Below are 12488 nucleotides of genomic sequence, written 5' to 3' on the forward strand. Positions count from 1 at the left end.
TAAGTGTCGACACTGTTCTGAGTGAGTAGACAACGCAGACATAACTCAGACCTTCTTCCTCTAAATGTTAGTTTTCGTACTGATATTCTTGCAGCTTTAAATATTGACAGGGATTCATAAAGATTACCACAAAGTGTAGATTACATACATGCTTAGTGTAATCTTTCTGAGTGATTAGAAAGTACAAAAAATGTGATAAGAATTTTATTGAATACATATTGTGTACACTTAGTGTAAGCTTAGTTTAGGCTTTATTGAATCTGGCCCAGAATGTTTCTAAGTCTTGCTTGCTGTTTACTTTGACTATTTTTCAACATATACTAAATACCATGTTTTCATTACACATGGCTGCATACAGATACAGGCTAGTTGGAAGAAATTCCATTGAGTGCAGGACCATTGGTTGGGACTCTCCAGCTCCAACATGTGAACGTAAGTACATTGAATCCTTTGCAAGAATGTAAAATTACATCTCATTAAAACATAGTAGAATCCTTGTTAACAGATTTCAGTCGTTAGTATTGTTATAACAAGTATACATATGTGCACATTGCTGTCTGCATGGATAAAAGGAGGGAAAAACAAAGATTTTCTAATTAATGTTTCACCCAAAATATGACGGTCTTTAATTAAAAAAAGACTAAAGATGAGAAACTAAGTTTTATAGTATTAACCTCAAACTCTGAGACAGGATATAAGCCAGAATTTGTGTCAAGACTCTTAAAAGCATTACAATTATACATCTTTTTTTAAATTGGAAGGGTTAAGGCTATATTCAGTTATCATTATAGTCCTAGACTAATTCATATGCTATCAGATACTCTTAAAAATGTTGGCATTGTTTTATAAAATGAAATGAGTAACCAATATTACTTGTGATTTATCCTGATTTTTGTTAATTAACAGTCAAAAGTTACCTCTTCCAAATTAATTTTAGTCTTAAGAAAAGTATAGTAATCCTAAGAAATGGTGGATAAATGTATTTATAAAAAGTAATAATCTGTAGTTTGCATGTCTGAATCCCTTATTATAAAATAATTTTTGAGAAATTTGAGCAAAGGTGGCTAGGACAGTCTCATATTCAGATAGCACCTCATTATCTGTGCATATGTATTTGAAATTAAATATAAGACTGTTCAATTTAAGTTGCTAAAAACTTTGCATTAAGTCAGTTCCATTATTTGGCACATAACATATACAAATCGTATTGGACTTCCAGTAATTAATTTCAACAGAATCAGAATTATCTTAGGTATCTTGCTATGCTTTCTGTAAAAGTTGAATTATATTCTGAATTTATAATTACTTCTTTCAATTAGTTTGGATGTCTTACTAAAAGATGTCTGCCTTAAAGCAGACTTTCTCATTTCAGAATTAATATACTTATCTTCCTTGTCAGTTAATAACAAAAGATCATTATTAATATAATCTTAAAGTTCCAGAATAAGCAGTGTATTTGGATTCAATCTCCATGGAGATGAATTGTGTTTATTTTTTTTTCAAAGTCTGTCTGGGTTTTGGAACTATGGTGGCAACAATAAAATAATATGCTATGTAATCAAAAGAAATAAAGATTAAACAAAAAAGATATCCAATAGGAAAAAAGCAAAACTCTTTCCATTAAAAGTAATAGAGTAGAATAGAAGTATATTTGGAACATATTGTTTTTATTTAGGGGTAGCTGAAGAAATTTAGACAACATCTGTTCTTTCTAGTTAATTACATTTGGGTAATCCATGGAAATATTATTTTTAAAGCTGGTCAACTAAAAGTCTTTTTGCGCATTATATAATTTCAAAATGTCAATGATGTCTTGAAAATGTAATTTTAAGGTTTGTTTTCATCTGTGCATAGTGATCTTAGTTAGACTTGAGTAAATTCATTCCTATATGGTGGAGTGTCCTCTATAACTGTGAAGGTGTATATCATCAACCAGTTGTTAGCTGGCATTCTAGTTATGAGGACATTTAAAAAGGCACTACTCTCAACTGGGGACACAAACTGCTTCATTGTGGTTCACAATGCTTTTCCTATGTGAATACATGTTCTTATATACCCACTAAGAAAGCTATCACCCATTGGTGGTTTGCTGAGGGTAATGCCTACCCCAAGTCATGTGTTTGGGATCCTAACCCCCTTCTGTGAGGGGACAGAGCATTCTGTGGCTAGCTGTATCTGACTACCTCCCAGGATGGGTACATCCATCTTCTGACAGCTCCATCGATTATCAGAACAGTTAGTTGAAGGGGAATACATGGGCCATAGTTAAGGCATTATCTGTGTATCACTGGATCTGGCTGAAAATGTAATAAGATAATGCAAACATTCTCTGGAGGCCTACTGGTTTCAGGTTGTTGTCCTGCTACCTTCCCAGTACTCCCATGCTCAAAGGTTTCCTATGCTATGGTGACATCCTGGCTTGACCAAACCAGAGAGGGAGCTCCTTTTCTGAAAAGCCCAACACACAGACAAACCTCCCACTTTGCATGAGTAGTTTCATTGTCATGGCAGGGCTAGTGGTGGGGGTTTTGTAAGCTCTGCATCCATTGCAGTTCTGAGCTATTTAATGTAGGAGGCATGCAATGGCACCATTACAGAGAAACCCCGCCTCTGTGTTGAAATGTCCCTGTTTGCCCCATTAGAAAACACTAAATCAATGGCCTATAAATACCATGGTATCACCCTTGGTTTTCCTGAGCTGCAGGCAAGGTTTTATCCTTATATAATAACAGAGTTGCCATTCCTTCTGTTTCTTGCTTCTAGATTTTTTTTTTGTAAAAGCTTTAGAGCAAAGGCCTGAATGTTTGCCAACAATTTACACTTTCGATTAGTGTACCTAATGTGGAAAATATTTCTTCTTAATCAAGGCCTTTATTTGTCTCAATGAATGCTCTATTAATATGATAAAATTCACGTACAATTATCATGCAGGCATCCATGAATAAGAAGTGAAACCTCTCTGAGACCTTCAGTGGTAGCAGCTGAATGGATTTCGGTCCATGTTTAACTTAACTCATCTCATTTTTATTTTTTTATTCCACTTTTAACTTTTATATGATTATCTTTGATTGTAAAAACAGAAGAGGTAGTATGAACCCCCCAGGTTAAAACAGCAATATATTATTTAGCATTCTGTCTGTTGCAACATTAGTAAGCACTAAGTCTCAAAGCAAAAGTCAGATTTGCAGTCAAATCATAACTTAAAGCACAGCAGGCTATTCAGGACTAGTATAACATCTGGAAAAGCCAATGAATACCGAGAACAGTGTTTGGAATAGAATAAAATGTAGATTTAGGCAGGACCCTCGCTGACTACACAGTGCCATCTTGCCACGTCCAAAAATAATCACGTCCTGAAGGGGTGCATTTCTAATGTTTGACTATGACCAAGTGAAAGAAATGTATTCCAGCTTGATACACACACACACATACACACACACACACACACACACACACACACACACACACACACACACACGCACACATGCTCACACACCCACCCACACACACACACACACGCACACACATGCACGCATGTGCACACACACACCCACACACACACACACACACACACACACACACACACACACACACACACACACACACACACACACACACACTTCTTCACAAGCTTAGCTATGATTAAGATATAGCAGTGATCATCTGGTTTAACTGTCAGATTGCTATTACCACTGTTATGGCACCAACCAAAAATAACTTCATGCAGTATAGTTCAGCAGAGTAGAATAATCTCCTTTATTATAAAAGAACACACATATGTGAGAGACTAAGCCATCAAAGTCTGACTCTCCCTGAGCATAAGAAACTTCATTCTTTTTATATTGTAAAAGCTTCTGAACAAACATTTTATTGATCAGACTATAGCCACTGACCAATTAAAACTAAACACCTTTGTATTATTTTGCTTATTAAAAATTTGCAGACTCCTTATCTTTGCCTCTCCATATTAAGAACAAGTTCCAGTCTTCCATGATGGAACTTTCTACAATGGCAGTATTCATGTTAACAATATCCATGCTAGCAGGGAAAAAAAAATAAAAATAAAAACAGTCCTAGGCTGTCAGGATCCATCTTGAAACAGTGGATTCCAAAGATAGAAAATATGCAAAACACTAAAATTTTTCCCATTTTATCCTTTATCCTTCACATCCCAACAAAATTAGCCACTTTCTCCCCGGTTACCATGTCTAATGTTTGGCAGTGTTCAGGTTAAATAAATTGTGCCAGTAATACATTTTAGCTTGGTCCATATACAGGTATATGAGAAGTACAGACACAAAGACACACTTACACATGTGTGTGCATAGACAGACACATACACCCTGGAAAATCAGGCCACTGGTCATTTAACTGTGATCAAGTAACAGTAGTGGCCAGGGATTTTCCCACAAGCACATCACCCTCTCCCAGAATAACTACTTTTTTGGCTGATGACACCTAGATTCATAGGTTCATAGGATGGTAATTGGCTATTGGCCCTAGGGCCTATACAAGCCTAGCCATAACAATTCCATGGCTATTTCTTCCCACAATATTTACTACTCTGGACCCCTGTCTCGCAGGAAGATTGACGTCATCCCCGGGGTGAATTTCCTATCTCCCATCCAATTGTCAAGGTTCCTTTTGAAGAGGGCCAAAGAGGCACTCTGCTTGACATGTTTGGGCAGTCTATTCAAGAGTCTGGGGAGTCTCTGGGTCAGGAACCTATCCCTCCAGCATGTTTTGTTCATTGTGATGACAAGGTTTAGATGCCTGGAGCATGTCTCTCAGAGGGATTGGGATTTATTTAAGTGCAGCATGTTCAACAGCTCTGGGTTTGACATGGCCTTGTATGTTAAGCAGAGATCAATTCTGAGTAGACAATATGAGACAGAGTATAGCTGGAGTGTTTTTAGATTGTCAGCATAGGGCATCTGCTTTAGGCCTGTGATTCTTTTAGTGAGGTATTTCTGTGGCCTTTCCAGTTGTTGCAGATGTCTTGCAAGGTACAAACCAAATGGGGCATTATATTCTATAATGGGTCTAATGAGGGATGAGTACAGTGGGACAATGACCTTTTTTTTCTGGATGAAAAGCCCTTAGTGATGAGGTGTGCCACATAGAATAATTTCCTGACAGTTGTGGCGATATGATTATCGAAGGTGAGACCACTGTCCACCTAAGTCTCTTATCACACTTTCGGTGTTTAGTGTACTGCCACCTATGTGGTAATTCATGGGTACATGTTTTTTTCCCATAGGGGATGACTATACATTTCTTGGCATTGAGCTTGAGCCCACGGCTCTGGCACCAATCATCTGTCTCTGTAAGGCCCTTTTGTAGAATATCTACATAATTTGGGGATTCAATAATGGCTCCCAGTTTGCAGTCATCTGCAAACTTTGCTAGCCAGACTCACTTAGTGTTAGCCAGTACTTCAGAGAAGAAGATGCCAAACAAGAGCAGTCCCAGGATTGAACCTTGAGGTACTCCACTTGTCACTTGTCTGGAGCTGGATGTGGAGTCGGCTACTTTTACAGTGTGGGTTCTGTCAGTAAGCCAGTTGGCAACCCATCGAGTGACATAGGGATTAATGCTCAGCTTAGTAAGTTTATCTATGATTCCAGAGTGGGGAATGGTGTCAAAGGCCTTGGCGAGGTCCAGATAGGCTGTGTGGACCACCTTACCCTCATCCATGGCTCTGAAGACTGATTCAAAGAAGTCAATCAGGTTCAGGAGACAAGATCGGCCCTTCATGAACCCAAACTGGGTGGGGCCAGTGTTTGATGGTTGCCAATGTCTTTGTTTATAAGTTCCATGATAATAGATTCCATGGCCTTGCAGATCAGGCTTGTCAGACAGATGGGGTGGTAGTTCCCGGGATCCAAGGTGGATCCCCCCTTGTGGAGTGGGATAATTGTAGCTGTACGCCACTCAGTGGGCACAAAGCCTGAGGTGAGGCTGTGATTAAACATGACACTTTGGTGAGGTGCCAGTTCATTTTGTAGTTCATGTAGTACACAGCCAGGGATGTCGTCTGGTCCCATGGATGCTGTATTCTTAGCTTTGGATAGTGCGTTTTTTACCTGTGGGGCTATTACCAGAATTTGGCAATCTTTCGGTATTGAGATGGGTCCTTTAGGGGGTGAAGTTGGCACTGAATCAGTCTGCCAGGATATTGGCAATATTCTTGGGATCAGTATATTTAATGCCATTCTGTTGTAGCTCAGAGCAGATCTGAGCATTGCCATTTAGATTCTTGACATAGCTATAGAATGCCATGTGGTTGTCTTTGGAATCTTTGGCAATTTTATTTTCGTAATTAGCTTTGGAGGATTTTATGAGGGATCTCAGCTTCTTACTGAGGTAGGTAAGGGAGTTTTTTGCATCTTGGGATTTTCCTCTTTTCTGCAACAGTTTCTTCCTTTTGTTGTAAAGTTTGCTTATGGCAGGGGACCACCAGACTGGCTTCCTTTTTTTTTTGGAGGAGAGTGTCTTGGTTCTATTTGGGATGGCATGATTCATGCATGAGTGGATGTGTTCATACAGTGCCTTAGTGTAGGATTCAGCAGTCAAATTTTCAGTTCCCATCTGTATGGGTGTCATGAAGTTTGTCACTTCTGACTTGAGTAGCATGAAGTTGGTTTTGGAGAAGTTTTTTACAGAGGTTTCCTTACTAGTGGGTGGGGGTGGGATGTGGATGTCAAGGGTGATTAGCTTATGGTCAGACCTGACCAACCAGGGGGTGACCATAGGTGTGGAGCATTGATTTCCCATGTTGGTAATGACCAGGTCTAGGATATTGGAGCCCCTGGTGGGACTATGAATTAGTCAATCCAGGTCGTTGGAATTTATAAATTCCAGGAACCATTGAGCAAACATGTTGGTACACAAGTAGTTTTCCCAGTTAATGGCAGGGTAGTTGAAATCACCCAGTATTACGGTGTTGGGTTGTATCTTAATATTTTCCAGTATGTTTAGAAATGTGTAGTGAGAATCTTGGTGCATGGTGGGGCATCTCTAGCAAGCTACAATTTGGATTGCAGTCTTATGTAGTGTTAGTTGCACCTGGAGAATTTCAGACGCATTGTGTTGGGCAACTATCCTGGTGGTGTGAATATCCTTGGTGAATTTGGACACTACTCCACCTTTAGTGTTTTGGTCCTGGTTTGGTGGCCAAAAAGTGTGGTAAGAGTTATAGCCTGGTATTGCAGGGATGCTCTCTGGAGCCTTGAACTGGGTTCTCAGTTACTACACAGATATCGATGTTCTCCATTTTTAGGAGTGCCTTGAGAGAGTGCATTTTGAGGTTTAGACTTCTAGCTCTGAGTAGCATTACCTTCAGATTTTGCATGCTTGTACCTGTTACATGGTGGTTTTGTCCTTTGAACTTTGCCTAAAAAAGGCACTATAGGCATGGCAAGAGCCTTAGCCAGTAACCTGAATCTCCTCAGGGGTGACAGGTGCAGACCATCTCTGGCAAAACATCGTGGTCTGTCGATCATGTCGTCCTAGGCAGACAGATACTGGATCCCCTTTGAATGATACCAGAAGCTTAGCCAATTGTTGAAGTCAATCATTTTGTCCTTATACTGTGGTATCATTCTGGGCGAAGGCAGGATGCTACTCAGGGCTAAGGTCATACCTGCCTGGGCCACATGATCCGAGAGCTCTTCCATGTCTCTTTTCATGTAGTCCTGGGAGGTACATCTCAAGTCATTCACTCCAACATGGGCAATGACAGAGTCACATTAGTACTTGTTGTGTAGTGACTTGAGTGCATGCATTATGTGGCGGATCCTGTCACCCGACATGCAGCTGACTAATTTTCTCCTTGTTTAGCCTGGTGAGTGGGGCATCAGTGTGCCTGACTATAGAGTCATCTATAACTATAGTGTTGGGTACGTTGTCTAGCCTTAGGGGCTATTGTTGGGTGGCACACTGGTGTTGTGAGCTATGTGACACTGTGACACTTTGGTTGTGATTGGTGTTTGTTTGCATTTCAGCTTCGGAGGTCCTTGTTGCTTGGGCAGGTTACTGTTAAGGGCCTCCCCATATGTGGGTTTAGTGTTGCTATGTCTTGGTGTTGGTGGCGTGGGTTTAGAAGGACTATGTGTTGCTGGAGGTGTAGTGCAGGTGTTAAACTTCTCCTCTTGAATGTCTAGCACAATCTTGGGTGGAGAGAGCTTTGCTAGCAGTTTGGCTATGTAAGTGCATCTCTCACAGGTTGTAGTGTTGTGTGACATGTTCTGTATCAGCAGAGAGCCTTTGTTCCCCTCATATGCAAATTAGTCTTTTTTTGCATTTAAAAGCACAAATGTTAGATGCATTACATCTACCAAATAATTTTGAAACTTTCCAATACCATTTGGAATTTTTCCTCTGTGGAATTTTGTATATCGGATGTCTTTGTTCTACTTACACAAATGGATTTCTGCTGTGGAAATAGTAAGCTTTACTATGTTCAAGAGGTATTTACTATTGGTTTGATCCTTGCAAGGATTCACTTCAGTAAACCAATTGCAAAAACATAGCACTCATCATCAAAGAAAAGAACTTAAGTACATGAACATTAATTCCAATAAAGAATCACATCTACTTTGACAGGGGTTCAGCCCACCCATGCACCCCCATTCTTCTGTGACTCCAACTATGCTAACTTCAAGCACACTCTGTCTCTGGTGTACAAACATACTACCATGTTCAAGTTTCAGCAAACTTGAACTTTGTATTATGGAAATCTTTGTTGTTATTGCACTCAGAGATTTATTCTTTGATATGTCTGTGAATCAAATGTCATTAAATAAATTGCTTACTCCCCCAATATTAATAATGCTTAATGTTTGCAGTGTGGAATCCCCAGTACTGTATCTTGTTGCAGTGTGGAATCCCCAGTACTGTATCTTCTTTGCAGTGTGGAATCCCCAGTGCATTATCTTGTTTGCATTTTGGAATCCCCTGTACTGTATCTTGCCACAATATAACAAAGAAACCTTTTTCATACTCCTATACAGCAAATACTCCACTTCCCAATAAAACAGCCTCAGAAGTGTTAGTATAAAGCTCAATGTTTCTTTATCTGACAATTTTATCAGGTCTGATGAAGTTCCTAAATACATTATTAGAACAGAAGCATTTAAATTATTTAACTATTTATTTTTGGTCACTTGCGTGTTTTATTTTTTTTATTTTTACAATGTTATCTGTTATATGAAGAAATGTCATTCTGAAAATAGTAAGAAAGAGGCTGTTGTAGAAAGCAATCGCAATTAGAGCCCAAATCCCAGAACCAGGGGACCAAGGATGGCTACAAACTGAAGGATATTAATTTCCATATAAAAAATGTAGTTATCGAGTGAAAGAAAATATCACAGAAAGGAAATTCAGGAGATATCCACCTGCCTTTCTGGCTACAGAATGATAAAAGTCCTAGTTATATACAGTAGAAGTTACGTCTGTTTGTACTATAATATAAATAACTGGAAAATTTTAGAAAGAAATAGAGAACTTATGGAGTTGGTTAGGGAAAGACCTAACTTTGTTAATAAGAAAGCCTCTGAATTACAGCTATATTTAAACCTCTATTTGAAATAGGTATTATAAGGCAAATATATATTGTTATAACACTGTAAATATTGTTAAAACATGTACTTTCCCTATTTTAATTGTTGTATCTGTTCTGTCTGTAAATGTTTTAATAACAACAATAGCTTTTTACTAGCAAGTGTTATAAATATTTTTCCCTAATTCCACACTACAAATGTATTTGTGGCTACTGGTGTTCAATTTAATATATTTTATGTTAGCAAAGCTAAAAGGGAACTTATGAATGAATTTATGAACAGCTATATGCTGTAGAAAAGTGTACTGCTTTTACTGATTCATAGACCTTTGCTTTTCATTCATTCATTCTACAGTTAAAAGCTTAATCTATAGTCATGGAGGAGTTGGAGTCTATACAGGTAGCCAGTGGGTGCAAGGCAGAGTAACTAATTCCAAGCAGGAAGCCAGCCAACTGCATGGCACATGCATTCATGCACAGACACATGAATACATGCACACTCACATACATGCCTAACTGCACACACAAATGCATGCACACACACATGCATTCGCAAACACATATGCATGCAGACACATGCATGCACACACACATGCATGCATGTACACACACACATAGATACATACATGTGTGTGCACACTTATGCATAAATGTGTATATACACACACACACACACACACACACACACACACACACACACACACACACACACACACACACAAACATATCCATACCCACACCGCTATGCACAAGTTAGAGAATTACCAATTCACCTACGGTGAGCATTTAGGATGCAAAGAAACAAGCACTCACTAAAAACCCATGCAGGCATAGGGAGGACATGTATATATCCAAGATATAAGGCACCCCAGCTGAGAACAGAGAGTAAAAAATGGAAGGATTGGTGGGATGATACTAATAATAATTAAGCCTTCATGGAATAAAGCTGATACATTGTGTAAAATGCTGGGATCCCAAGGATTAAAGCTAGTACATTGTGTTAAGTGCTGGACACCCCATGGAATAAAGCTGGTACATAGTGGTACAATTGTGCAATTCCGTGCCTATTTGCTGGTACATTGTATTATATGCTGGGCACCCCAAGGAATAAAGCTGGTACATTATGTTAAATGCCGAGTACCCCAAGGAATAAAGCTGGTACATTGTGTTAAATGCTGGGCACCCCAAGGAATAAGGCTAGTACATTGTGTTTAATGCTGGGCACCCCAAGGAATAAAGCTGATACATTGTGTTAAATGCTAGGCACCCCAAAGAATAAAGGTTCATAGGTTGGCACTAGGCTATCAGCCCTAAGGCCTATACAAGCCTAGCCATAACAATTCCCTGGCTATTTGCTGGTACATTGTACTATATACTGGGCACCCCAAGGAATAAAGCTGGTACATTGTCTTAAATGCTGGACACCCCAAGGAATAAAGCTGGTACATTGTGTTAAATGCTAGGCACCCCAAGGAATCAAACTGGTTCATTGTGTTAAGTGCTGGGAACCCCAATAAACAAAGCAGATACAGTGTGTTAAATGCTGGGCATCCCCCACCATTAATGATATGATTGACCTGAACCCAATATTGACGAAAAGACAATTAAGACATTAATTAAATGGTGTTTTTGTATTTAAGCTGACTGTATATCAGGAAATTTTGGCAGTGTGCAGGAGTCCCTAGTGTCCATTAAAGTGCTTAATATTTGTATGTATGTATATATTTATTTAATCATTTTGAGATAAATGAATTGTTTTATTTTTAACATTTTTATTAGGTTTAGTATTTATTTACATATAAGCTATAACGTATGATGTTTATTTTTGGTGATTTTTTAATTCCCAATGTGACAGTAGTGTAATATAATAGAACCATCCCTTACGGCCTGTCCAAAAGCTTTAGAAACCAAAACTGAGACTAAGTACAGCCAGTACTCTGAAAAAAAAATTGCATCTTGCTAGGAGTATATGGCAAATTATACAATGTCTGGCCATTCATATTCAAAAACGAGAACACTGATTGGCCACCCCAGCGAGTGTCCCCATTGTAAATCCGGGAATATACCAACGGGAAAAGGTCCCATTTATGTATCTCATCATTTTTTACTTTTCTTTTTTTTAACTGAAAAAGAAAACAGAAGACCTGAAACAAATGAGGGAGATGGCACAGACAAAAATAATAGAATAATTAGGTACATTCTGCAAAACTAAAGAAACTTACCTGATTATCCTTTTATTTTACCTTTGCCGGCTCTCTGGAATGTAAAAAGTCTCCCGTTTTCTTTCTTTTCTTGTCAATACATAAAAAAAACATCTTTCTCAATAGCTCCTTTTTGAAGCAAAGGGCAGCAGAGGTTTAATTTTAAGTGTACTGTGAAAACACTTATCTAACTGCAACAAACAGATCAACTATGTTTTGAATTTTTAAGTTTAAGTATGTTTTATATTATTATGTTCATTATTAGTACTATTACTAATATTTTTATCTTGAATGTACTTATCATTGTGGTTTACAGCATGTTATTGTGTACATTACATATTCAGGGGAAGTATGCCTTTAAGGTTAGTCAGGGTAATTTCACTGATGCAAGCAAAATCATGAATAGTTGCTTAAGTAATTAGAGTATATAAAGGAAGTTGCATCATAATTGAGTGACTCTGACTAGTTGGTTTTACTTTGGCAGTGTTTAATGTTAAATAAACTAGTGTTTCACACAAATACTGCCTTGGTGGCTTGCTTTTTTATTTTTATTACTGTTTACAAGTTTTTGAGCCATTTGGCTTGTTTTTTGTTATATTTTATTTATTTTGAGCACAGTCTCAGTAAAATGTTATGTTGTGACAGTGTTAATATACATGTATCCATGTTTCAACTCGACAGCCATACCAGCCAAAATATTTACCAGCAGCAACTGGTATCAAATA

The 12488-nt window shown here is 38.3% G+C and overlaps 1 protein-coding gene across 1 annotated transcript in view; it reads left to right on the forward strand.

Annotated features, from left to right (window-relative positions):
* The window catches only part of LOC122806222 (complement receptor type 1-like), a 424151-nt gene that overhangs the window by 365210 nt on the left and 46453 nt on the right, over positions 1-12488 (forward strand). Inside the window, exon 13 of the mRNA XM_044076465.1 lies at positions 359-432. Within this exon, the coding sequence (XP_043932400.1) occupies positions 359-432 (74 nt within the window). The remainder of the gene's footprint in view (positions 1-358; positions 433-12488) is intronic.

This window comes from Protopterus annectens, chromosome 7.part0, assembly GCF_019279795.1.
Source record: "Protopterus annectens isolate FY-2018-M chromosome 7.part0, PAN1.0, whole genome shotgun sequence".
NCBI lineage: Eukaryota > Metazoa > Chordata > Ceratodontiformes > Protopteridae > Protopterus > Protopterus annectens.